The sequence below is a fragment of the Hyperolius riggenbachi genome, chromosome 10 (genome assembly GCF_040937935.1).
Source record: "Hyperolius riggenbachi isolate aHypRig1 chromosome 10, aHypRig1.pri, whole genome shotgun sequence".
NCBI classification, from domain to species: domain Eukaryota; kingdom Metazoa; phylum Chordata; class Amphibia; order Anura; family Hyperoliidae; genus Hyperolius; species Hyperolius riggenbachi.
This window is the reverse complement of record NC_090655.1, coordinates 236,695,528-236,708,380: the sequence shown is the minus strand read 5'-3', so window position 1 is coordinate 236,708,380 and position 12,853 is coordinate 236,695,528. Positions and strand designations below refer to the sequence as shown.

The 12,853-nt window shown below is 40.8% G+C and overlaps 1 protein-coding gene across 1 annotated transcript in view; it reads right to left on the bottom strand.

Annotated features, from left to right (window-relative positions):
• Nucleotides 1-12,853, bottom strand: part of LOC137536958 (zinc finger protein 721-like) — a 67,889-nt gene that overhangs the window by 36,634 nt on the left and 18,402 nt on the right. The window contains exons 2-5 of the mRNA XM_068259124.1: nucleotides 4,685-4,804; nucleotides 4,428-4,562; nucleotides 501-596; nucleotides 39-398 (exon numbers count right to left, since the gene is read on the bottom strand). Of these exons, the coding sequence (XP_068115225.1) occupies nucleotides 39-398; nucleotides 501-596; nucleotides 4,428-4,562; nucleotides 4,685-4,780 (687 nt within the window). The 5' untranslated portion in view covers nucleotides 4,781-4,804. The remainder of the gene's footprint in view (nucleotides 1-38; nucleotides 399-500; nucleotides 597-4,427; nucleotides 4,563-4,684; nucleotides 4,805-12,853) is intronic.

Sequence of the window (12,853 nt, the reverse complement as noted above, 5' to 3'; positions counted from 1 at the left end):
GGAGTCATCATCTAGCACCAACATTCCATTCCACCTACCTGAGAACGTCGGTTGTAGTTGTGCTCAGCTTGTTTACACTCCTTGGAATTACAAGGACTTTGGCATCTCTCGGTTTCACCCTGGCTCTCCTCTGTAGGAGGTACGCACACATTGACTGAACATGTATGTGTATTTATGTCGTTGTCAGATGGTGGAGGATCTAGGTGGACCCTTCGTACTTCTCTCTCCTTTACAGGTGAGTAACGTCTCCTTTTACTCAAAGGTGTGAGGAGTGTCTGATTCTCCATTATCTCCTCATAGAGATTCTTTTTTCCTTCCAAAAATTCCTTCATTACATCTTCATCATTAAGATCTTCCTCATCATTGAGGCCCAAATCAATCAGAGTTTTACTCAAGAACTGAAAGAATTAAAAAACAAAAACAAAAAAACAGAACAGTAATTATGTGGCCAATGTAAATATCATAACATAAATAGCACTGCTAACCCATTAAGTTCCTACCTGATGATGGAATGGGACCTCCCAATCTTCTATCACAATGTTCTCCTCCTGAACATTCTGTCCTTCAAGATGTCCCCCAAGATGTCCCCCCTCCTTCTGCAATACAGGAAATGTGGTATCATTCATGAGACACAATGTAAGCAAGGGTTTCATAGGTACAAGTACAACAAAAGTTTGCCTTCTTAAAACAAAAGAAATTTGTGATAATTCAGGTTGGATTGAGCATATGATTTCTCCACGATGCATCACTGCTGAATATGCAAATTATACCTGGTTGCCCCTGTAAGCTATCCACACCCCCAGGACCGCTAGAATTCAATGATGTGTCAACTTAATTGTACAGAGCCACAATAATACAACATGCATACAGACTGTTTCGGATTGGTTGATCCTCATCAGTGCATGGCATGGATTAATGTGGCTCTATGGAGTACGGCTCGAAACACCCAAAATTACAGACTAGCCAGCAAGCTCATGGTGAACCAGAACTCACTGGAGTATATAAGGGGCTTCAATGGACTAAAAAGCCCTCTTACTAAAATGTAAAGCAAAACAACTTGTGTTGCTTAACATTTTATCAAGAGGGCTTTTTGGTCCTTTGTAGCCCCTTACACACTCCAATGAGTTCTGGTTCACCATGAGCTTGCTGGGTTGTCTGTAACTATTGGTACAAGTACAAATTATTCAGAAAAATTGTTTAGCAGAAACATCTTACAAGCTGCTCATATGGGATAACCGATCTCGCTAGCATCTAGAAAATAATAATATGTTGTATACATAGGAAGGGAAATACTCCTTGAGTGGTAGGAGACCCCCACTGGGAGCAAAAGAGAAGAGATTAAGAGCCCAAAGCTTGTTATTCCAAAGAGAATTATGGTATCACAACTTCTGTAATTCTCTTTGATTTATTTTTCTCTGTTTTTGTTTTCTTGTTTCTTATTTTTCCTTTTTCTTCTTCTCTTAAAAATTCTATTTCTTTCCCTGATTGTTTTCCTTCATCTTATGCATAACATCCAGAATGTTCTTTGTGGTGTCTGACTACTATTTAATAGTATGTTTAAGACTTATGGTACCTAACCCAGGATGCGATGATATGTTAGACCTTGTTTGACTAGCTTGCTATTATTGCTGCGCCTGGGTGGTTTTGATTGGTATTTACATGATGATGTGTGCACTTTTGGATAACTGTATTATTCTGGAATTCTTTTGAAAAATAAAAAATTATATATAAAAAAAAGGAAGAGAATACTGTAACTAAATATCCAAAGATCTCATCTGAGAGTCCACAGCTTCACCATTGGCTTGTAACAAGTCCTTGTCTGATCATGGACAAAAAAAAATGGCACAACATGAATGGTGAGACCCATTGATGTCACCTTCTATTACTCCACTCTTTTTGTTCAGAAGCTCATTAGAAACTTTTACTTTGTGCAAAAAAGATGCAGACTGGGTACTGTCTCACCGTTGGTTTTATTGCTTTCATCAAAGGTACAACCATCCAAGTACACTTAAACGTACATCGATGTGTGCATCAGCTGGTCAGTGGAGTAGCAGCTGGAACGAGGTGAGTGCAGGGGTGACAGTCCTGGCTCTCTATAACTGTTGAGAACAGAGCTAGCTTCTAAAAAATCTCTTACTAACACCAGAAATGGAGAAACTAGCTCCTGAGTTCCATATTATTTTTAAAGTACTAGATTAAGAATAGGTATGGATTTTGACCATTTTTTTTGCAGAAAATTAGTTATTCCCACCTCTGGGTCCTCCCTCATGTTGTTGGATAATAATAGCTTCTCCGGTCATTTCAATGGTCCTTCTCTACTACTTACTCTACACATTCCATACCAGTTTCCAATATCATACAAATATAATAATAATAATAATAATAATAATAAAAGTCCAATATCTTGGACTTAAATTACAACAGGACAGGCCTAGCAGCTTTATTTTACCATCATGGAGGAACAGAAGCCCCTTATAGGAACCAGGTACCCACTAACAAATATACAGGATCTTCTCAAAAAATTAGCATATTGTGATAAAGATTATTATTTTCTGTAATGTACTGATAAACATTAGACTTTCATATATTTTAGATTCAAATACACACAACTGAAGTAGTTCAAGCCTTTTATTGTTTTAATATTGATGATTTTGGCATACAGCTCATGAAAACTCAAAATTCCTATCTCAAAAAATTAGCATATTTCATCCGATCAAGAAAAGAAAAGTGTTTTTAAAACAAAAAAAAGTCAACCTTCAAATAATTATGTTCAGTTATGCACTCAATAGGTCAGGAATCCTTTTGCAGAAATAGCTGCTTCAATGCGGCGTGGCATGGAGGCAATCAGCCTGTTGCACTGCTCAGGTGTTATGGAGGCCCAGGATGCTTCGATAGCGGCCTTAAGCTCATCCAGAGTGTTGGGTCTTGTGTCTCTCAACTTTCTCTTCACAATATCCCACAGATTCTCTATGGGGTTCAGGTCAGGAGAGTTGGTGGGCCAATTGAGCACAGTAATACCATGGTCAGTAAACCATTTACCAGTGGTTTTGGCACTGTGAGCAGGTGCCAGATCGTGCTGAAAAATGAAATCTTCATCTCCATAAAGCTTTTTAGCAGATGGAAGCATGAAGTGCTCCAAAATCTCCTGATAGCTAGCTGCATTGACCCTGCCCTTGATAAAACACAGTGGACCAACACCAGTAGCTGACATGGCACCCCAGACCATCACTGACTGGGGGTACTTGACACTGGACTTCAGGCATTTTGGCATTTCCCTCTCCCCAGTCTTCCTCCAGACTCTGGCAACTTGATTTCTGAATGACATGTAAAAGTTGCTTTCATCTGAAAAAAGTACTTTGGACCACTGAGCAACAGTCCAGTGCTGCTTCTCTGTAGCCCAGGTCAGGCGCCTCTGCCGCTGTTTCTGGTTCAAAAGTGGGTTCATGCTTCCATCTGCTGAAAAGCTTTATGGAGATGAAGATTTCATTTTTCAGCACGACCTGGCACCTGCTCACAGTGCCAAAACCACTGGTAAATGGTTTACTGACCATGGTATTACTGTGCTCAATTGGCCTGCCAACTCTCCTGACCTGAACCCCATAGAGAATCTGTGGGATATTGTGAAGAGAAAGTAGAGAGACGCAAGACCCAACACTCTGGATGAGCTTAAGGCCGCTATTGAAGCATCCTGGGCCTCCATAACACCTGAGCAGTGCCACAGGCTGATTGCCTCCATGCCACGCCGCATTGAAGCAGCCATTTCTGCAAAAGAATTCCCGACCAAGTATTGAGTGCATAACTGAACATAATTATTTGAAGGTTGACTTTTTTTGTTTTAAAAACACTTCTCTTTTATTGGTCGGATGAAATATGCTAATTTTTTGAGATGGGAATTTTGAGTTTTCATGAGCTGTATGCCAAAATCATCAATATTAAAACAATAAAAGGCTTGAACTACTTCAGTTGTAGTGTAATGAATCTAAAATATATGAAAGTCTAATGTTTATCAGTACCTTACAGAAAATAATGAACTTTATCACAATATGCTAATTTTTTTAGAAGATCCTGTATACCTCCCTTCCCATTACTGCATACCAACCAGGGGCGTAACTACACAAGAAAAGTCCCTGCATCTGCATCAGGGGCCAAGAGCTGTGAGGGGGTCCTGACTACTAAACTTTCCTTCCTCCAATAAAGGGATCCATTCTTCAGATTATGTGCTTTTGTGTCTACACTTGTTATGTGTGTGAAGATTACGATGTCCACACTTGCTTTATGACCCTTGCAAGATGGATCAGCAAGCTGTGAGGTTCACCAAGGATAGGCAAGGGATGTGCATATTGGGGGCCCCTACCAAAGTTTTCTGGTGGCCCCATGATTTGTAGTTAGGCACCTGCTACCAACCCATATTTCTGAAGAGTGCTCACCTTCCCCGTCAACGCTTCAATGATCTTATTTGTGACTTCCAGAATTTTTTCATTGTTGTTTCTCCTGGGTATCAGGGAGCGAGATGATGGTACCATGACAATCACTCGATCACCAGACTTCACTGGAGGAAAGATCTGTTTGGAAAGACCAAAAACAAAAAGTCACATGGCATTCCTAGAATTCATCTCATGTTGACGAAGTGTGTTTTATGAACAGATGAGATAAAAGCAGCTTCATGTGACCTCCCAGAACTCACCTCTCCGGTTAGCAGGTGGATGATCTCTAGTGTTAGGTTTAATATTGTCTCAGTCAGGCGATCTTGGTCCTCATCCATCATTGCTGATATGGTCATGGGATCTGTACAGGAAGCTCCACTCTGTAGAGGGATAAAAATGGAAGTTATCGGGACTGTAGGATTTCATGATATGTCAAGAAAGGAATGTAGTTACACATGCCACACAGGTCAGGCCAGGTGTTCTTTCTACTGACTTCTACTGGCTTTAGAATACTCAGGAAACAAACATTCTGCTAAGATGCACCTGATAGCATTAAAGAATGTTAATCAGGGTGAGGAAAGATTTTACAATGAGCAAACACTGACTAATTTATTTATAAAGTAACTAGTAAAAAGGCCTGCCCATTGAAAAACTGGCACTAGGCCACAGTCACGCCCCCTGCAACGCACCCACAGCCACGACCCGAGGCGCACAGCCGTGTCCCTCAGGCATGCACGGCCACGAACCACACATGCACATTACCATGCACGCCCATCCTCCACCGCTGTCCAAAGTCCGCTCGAGTGCCGCGCATGCACAACAGACGCACAGACACAGGAGGACGCAGGGACAGGGGTTTTATTTTATAGGATGTAATAAAATAAGGAATTTTATTCATGATATTGTTTTCAGGATAGCTGCACCTTAATATGTGATACAGAAAGAGGAGAATTCTGGGTTTGAAAGAAAACCATAAATTATGTATAGTGATGATAAACATGACACAGTGTTTGTACTAAAGAAGAGTAACCCTTTAAGAACACTACTGTTCCTGTAGAGCAGTGGTCCTCAAACTAAGGCCCGCGGGCCGAATGCTGCCCCCTGTGGCTTTTTTTACTGCCAACACACACAAAATGTATTACTTATAGATGTGGTCCGCTACATCTTTAAATATTGGTGGCCTGCATATAGAGTAGCAGTTCTGGCCCCAACCTTCCACATTGAAGCCAGAAAGCAATCATTTGCAGGCTCTGGATTGATGGGTGGAGGGGATGACTGTAACAGGCATAATCACATATATTTTGGTCAGTGCTGTGCAGAAATGTTAGGGTTTATTTGCGAAGGGGAAATGGAGGGTTGTGCTGTATACGTTGGTACAGTGGTCATGTGTGTATGGGTGAGATTGTGCTGCAGGCTTTTGTAGGCCATTGGGTGACATTATAGCTCACATATGACTTGCTATGTTAGGGTCACAATATCTGCACTGTGTTGGTGGCATAATAGCTACACATGCTGTGTTGGTACTACCTACACATGCTGTGTTGGAGAGCATACTCAGTTGGGGAATACTTTCTGACTTTGTTGTGGTGGGGGGGCATACTATCTGCATATGCTGTATTGGTGGCATAATAACTGCACCATGCTGTATTGGGGGCATAATATTTGCACATGCTGTGTTGGGGGATAACATCTGCTGTGGTTAAATGAGAAACATGCGGGATGCCCATGTTAATAGGCGCTGTCTACAATACCTAGGCTCAATGTAATGTTTTTCTACACCATTTTAAATATACTCCAGCCACCCAGCAGTCTGAAGTATGTTGACCCCGGCCCTTGACCGAAAAAGTTTGTGGACCCCTGCTGTAGAGCAAATAACATGTTTTTCTCAACTGTTTGGAAGGACTGTTAACAATTTTAGCACCTGAAAATGTTTTAAGAACAACAACAACAAAAATATTCTTATTGAACGCTCCAGTGACATTTCACAGAGTACTGCTTTAAATTTAAGTCATGAAAGCTGAGAGTGGGGAATACTCTCTTATCCCCAAAATAGGTTCTTTAATGCTTAAATATTTTAGGGAAGGGAAAGAGTGGACCGCTCCCCACCCCAGTACACCTCCAGTTATAAAAAGGACTATTCACCACATACCAACCACCAATACACACCTCACAGTACCAAAAGATTGTTTGTTTGTTTTTGTTTTTTAAGCCTTTTTTTTTTTTGTAACATTTTAAAAATGCCGAAAGAATACAGGGTTTTGCGTTATTTTTTTTTATAGCAAAAAAACTATTTTAAGGGTAGAAGTAATGTGTAATTAATATTATTATAACTCCTTATACTGTTATAATGGTATTATTGTAGTAGTATTAAAGGGATACTGTAGTGGGTCGGGGGAAAATGAGTTGAACTTACCCGGAGTTTCTAATGGTCCCCCACAGACATCCTGTGCTCGCGCAGCCACTCACCGATGCTCCGGCCCCGCCGCCGGTTCACTTCTGTAATCTCAGACTTTAAAGTCTGAAAACCACTGCGCCTGCGTTGCTGCGTCCTCGCTCCCGCTGATGTCACCAGGAGCGTATTGCGCAGGCCCAGTATGGTCTGAGACTGCGCAGTACGCTCCTGGTGACATCAGCGGGAGCGAGGACACGGCAACGCAGGCGCAGTGGTTTTCAGACTTTAAAGTCTGAAATTCCACAAGTGAACCGGAGGCGGGGCCAAAGCATCGGGGAGTGGCTGCGCGGGCACAGGATGTCTGTGGGGGACCATTAGAAGCCCCGGGTAACTTCAACTCATTTTCCCCTGACCCCCCTACAGTATCCCTTTAAGCCTACTTAATTTATTATAATCCATTTTTTGTGTAATTATTACTCATTTTATTATTATTATTCTATTTTTTTTCTTAAAATACTATTACATTTTAATAAATTATAATAATGGATATATATATATATATTTTTTTTTTTTTACAACACAGACATCCATCTGCCTTATTAAATGGTAATGCATGGCTGAAATATAGTGAACATGTGAATTTTTCATTCCTCCACAAATACTGCAGGAAAGGTCAGTAAGAAAAAACACACAGCGGTTTACAATTAGCAATACAATAAGCTTGAGGCTGTGTGCGCAGTGTATAAACACTTGCAGTAGTTACATAACACTTGTTACATAACACTCTTATTTACACAGATTCATATGTAACACCTGAAACAGGTTCAAAAATGATTACAAAATAGGGGCTGCCTCTGTCTCTGCAATAGTGGGATAGTTGGGACACATTTCATGCTATCGAAAATTAAAATATTTCCCCCCCCAAAATGGGCTTTAATTTATGTAATTTCAGCATTCCTGTGACCTCAGCCACAGTAATATTCTATTTTGCTAAATAATATCTCTGTTATACTGTGCCTGCCTAGAATCCATATATATCTTCTTATCTGCCTCCATCTGTAAACATGGCCGAAGATAGAGATCTTGGAAGATTGCAGTATTTTTTTTTTTTTTTTTAGACAGCCATTAAAATCTATAATTTTGACAATATAAATATTTCTGGATTTTTCCTAGCTATCACAGTAAGACGTAATTATCTCCCCCCACCCCCTTCAACAAGGTTGGAGGAAAGTCTGGGGGTTTTGATCAGGAAGGAGACATGACGTTGAGAAGAACTGTCCTCCTAGTGGAGGGTGTCGTGTTGGAGCGTGTCAGATCAAATTTCCCTGAGCAGACCTACGGACTGTTTCAAACTCTTGAGACTGAGACAAATACATATGATATTACATTATAGAGGTGTAGTGACTGCTACTGGTGACAGAACAAGGGGCTATCGGGTGTAAATGTAAAAAAAAAATATCTTATTACCTCATCTGCTGCCAGTCCCAGCAATGTCTTCTCTCTACTTCCTCCCTCTTTACCTCTGACCTGGCACTTCCTGTCTGTGTACTTTCATCATTTCCTGTCTGTGCCTTTCATCGCTTCCTGTTTTTCCCCAGCCATCATGTCCTGTCCCTACGTCACATTCCATGTAAAATCCACCACCTTGTGGAAACAGAAAGGAATGGCAGCCTTCAGCTTCTTTTAACCATTTGATGACTGGTTTAAATTCACACCTGAAGTGAGATGCACATGGTGGCTGACATATTTATACCTTTTTAAAGAATATACCAGCTGCCTGGCTGATCTCTTTGGCTGCAGTAATGTCTGAATCTGAACACCTTTAACAAGCATGCGTTTAATCCAGTCAGACTGAGTCAGAGCAACTGATCCGCATGCTTGTGTGTGCATGCTTTAGTGTCTATGGCTAAGAGTATTATGGTCTTTTCACACTATGGGGTTGATGGAGTCGGGAAGGAATTTTTCCCTTTAGGGGCTAATTGGACCATGCCTTGTAAGGGTTTTTTCGCCTTCCTCTGGATCAACAGGGATATGTGAGGGAGCAGGCTGGTGTTGTACTTTATACTGGTTGAACTCGATGGACGTATGTCTTTTTTCAACCAAAATAACTATGTAACTATGTAACTATGATGCTCGAAGCAGCAGTAATTTTTGCTGTGCACAGACAATATTATCTTGGCAATATTACCGTTACTACTGCCAGCAGTGTACCACGAGTTGCGTTATTAGCGCAACCCAGGGTACTCGAGTGATGTGAGCATTACAGTAGTAATTCTCACGTTACATGAGTAGCAACGGTAATATTGCCGCGTGCTATCTGTGTACAACAATATTACCACTGCTTTGTTCATCAACCCCTATGAGCTTTATTCAATTCACTTTTTCTCCTAAGTTTTCTCCTATATGATATTGTCACACCTTGGTCCATATGCAATTAACTTTTTCTCCTGAGTTATCTCCTAGGAGATAAATTTCATCTTTTTAAATTCACTTTTAATGCCTTTTAAGATACCAGGGGGCTGATTCACAAAGCTTTTCTGTTTAACTCAACTCACTTATTAACACACAATTTATTTCTCTTTAAGTTGCTTAACTCATAATTTGTCTCTTCTTAACTTCTTAACTTACGTAACTCATGGTTTAGCTCTCATTTGACTTAACTCACTTGACTTAACTTGATTTACAAAATTGCGGTAATACTGCAGTGCAAAGACAGCAAACGGCATTATTTCTCTTATTTCTGGCCGCAAGTACCGCAAATTACGCTATTAGCGTGACCTACGGTACTGGAGTAGTTAAACCATTGTTAGAGCAAGGCGCGCTACTATGAATGTAACCGTTAGCAACACGCGTTACTGTAGCGGGTCGCGATAATAGCAAAACCCGCAGTACTTGTGGCCAGGCAAATAAGAGAAATAATACTGTTCGCTGTCTTTGCACTGCAGTATTACCGCAATTTTGTGAATCAAACCCCTTGGCTCTTATTCAATCCTCTTTTTCTCCTAGCTGATATTTTTACGTCTCATCAATAAAATGCTTTTTAAGCCATCAGCAAGCCAAAAAATACTCAGAATAATTTTGAAAGTACTTTTTCACCTACTGTTTGGTACTTTTTTAATTGGAGAGTGCTGAAAAGTTATTGCAAAATGGAAGATGAAAATATATCTCTCAGTAGAAAACTGAGGAGAAAAAGTGAAATAAGGCCTCTCATCTGTGTATCCCATGAATTATCTTTTCTTATTGATCTCACGCATTAGCTTTCCTTACAGTTAAGGCAAAAACGTAAGCTTTGTTAATCAACCCCCTGGGCCCATATTAACTTTTTCTCCTGAGATTTCTCCTAAGAAATCATTTTTCATCTTTTCTTTATAATACCTTTTAAGCTCTTTGCAATTGAAGAAAAAGTAACAAAAAGTTTGTGAAAAAGTTCTATCAAAATTATTCTATTTTTCTTGATTGCAAGGGGTTTAAAAGGGCATTTTATTGACAAGGGCCCAAATGCACTTTTGTTTTGTTTTCCCTTAGGAGATAATTTTTCATCTTCTCTTTAAAATCATTTTTCACCACTTTGCAATTGAAAAAGCACCAAACAGTAAGTGGAAAGTACTATTGAAATTATTTTGAGTATTTTCTTGCTTGCTGCTGGTTTAAACAGCATTTAATTATTAATTTGTGAAACTATCACAAATTGGAGAAAACTCAGGAGAAAAAGTAAATTCATATGGGCCCAGCAAGCAAGTGAATGTTGACAATACTGTGTCACCTACTTTATGGTACTTTTTCAATTGAAGAGTGCTGCAAAGTTATTTTATACAGAAGATGAAAAATTGTCTACTTGGAGATAAAGTGAATTGAATAACTTTTCTCCTCCTATACAATAAGGTTTTTCCAAGTTATTTTCAGACCTTGCCAATAAAATACTGTTAAAGCGCCCAGCATGCAAGAAAATTCTAGATATAAGTTTAATATGCACATTACTTTTTCAATTGCCGAAAAATTACTTTTTTAGAAATGAAAAAAATATCTCCTTGGCGAAAATGCTAAAAAAAAGTTAATGGGATCTGGCCCTATAATATCATTGCATCACAACGCAGAAGCAATGATATTCCTACGAGGCTATAACATTGATTGCGGTGTGGTGCAATGCAGAGCTTAGCTGGATCATCCTCAAGGCAATACTAGGCAGTTGCCTAGGGCCTAGAGAGAGTCTGGGGGCGTGGTGGATGCTAACCAAATCTTTTTTTTTTTTTTTAAAGCCAGGTTATCATCAACGGTGGGCAAAAACTGCTCTCTTGCCTAGGGACCCATTTTATCTTAATCCTATTCTGATTCAGTGGGTGCCTTCTGGATAACGCACTGCATGCCGTGATTTACAGGGTAATGCGTGTACTTACAGTGGCAGTGAGGCATACTTTCCTTGCACTGTATGCTTCACTGTATCGTTAACATAGATGCGTTGCGATGTCATTCAAGAACAAGCGCAATGTAACCTTCATAGTGTGAAAGGAGCCTCAGAGGCAGAGGATCAGCAGGACAGTCTGCCAATCTGCATTGTTTAAGGCTGCGTTTCCACATCATGGGAATCCTTGTGTTTTTCCACACCAGAAAAACGCACAGCAATGCAAGTGTATGGGCTAGTTTCCATATTTGCAATTTCCGCATGCGTTTAAGTGTGTGGTACAAAGCATGTTGCGTTTTTTTCAGACACCGCATCCGTTTCTCATGTAAAGCACGGTGGCGTAGTGGTTAGCGCTCTCGCCTTGCAGCACTGGGTCCCCGGTTAGAATCCCAGCCAGGTCAACATCTGCAAGGAGTTTGTATGTTCTCCCCATGTATGCGTGGGTTTCCTCCGGGCACTCCAGTTTCCTCCCACATCCCAAAAACATACAGATAAGTTAATTGGCTTCCCCCTAAATTGTCCCTAAACTATGATACATACACTACATGATAAATACATAGACATATAACCATAGAAGGGATTAGATTGTGAGCCTCTCTGAGGGACAGTTAAGTGACAAGACAATATGCTCTGTATAGCGCTGCGGAAGATGTTGGCGCTATATAAATACTAACTAATAATAAAGATTGTCAATTACGCTAGAGGCATGTAAGCATTCGCATAAAAGTATGCATAACATAACATCACAAGTTGCCTATGGAAAAACACATGCAAAATTTAAATCCATGTGAAAACAGCCCAAAACAAAATAAATATGTCCTCCTCCAGATCCCTATCAGTTTACATGTGCTTTATTGATTTCTTCATGCACTTTTGACATGATGTGATCAGTTTTTCAAATGATACATTTCTGTCCTGCTAGACCTCTCTTTGTCACCCCTTATTTCTGCACTGCTAGAAATGTGCTGGTTGCCCCTCATTCCTGCCCATGTAGACATGATGACCCTTTTACCAATCATTCCAGTTCTGCTGGAACGATAGTCCTATCCTTTATACCCTGCTGGCATTGCCTCATTCACTCATCATTTACGTCCTGCTATATCTACCCCAGCACTCACAGGACTCCCAGTATGCCCCCATTGTCGGCACTCATCACACTCATGGCACCTAGGGCCGCACCCTGTACCTACATAACACCTAATACCCTCACAAAATAGCCAGCAACTACAACTTACATGGCACCCAGCACCCACACCCTTATGGCACCCAGTAACTCCTATAGCCAACACCCAGTCCAGGCATTGCACTCAGCACCCCCATACACTGCAACCAGCTCCCACATGGCACCAAGTATCCACCTAGTCCCACACCCAGCATCCACATGACATCAAATACCCCCCATGGCCCACAACCAGCACTCACATGTCACTGATTACTCACCCATGGCCTTCAACCACATGGCACTAGTACCCACCCATGGCCTGCACCCACATGACACCCACTAACCAGACATGGCCCAAATCCACATGCCCTGCCCACATGCAGTCAGTATCCACCCACAGTCTGTATAAAAAACTTGCGTGGCAGCCTTCACTACTTAGCAACCACATGACACCCACGACTGTTTAGCACCACCTG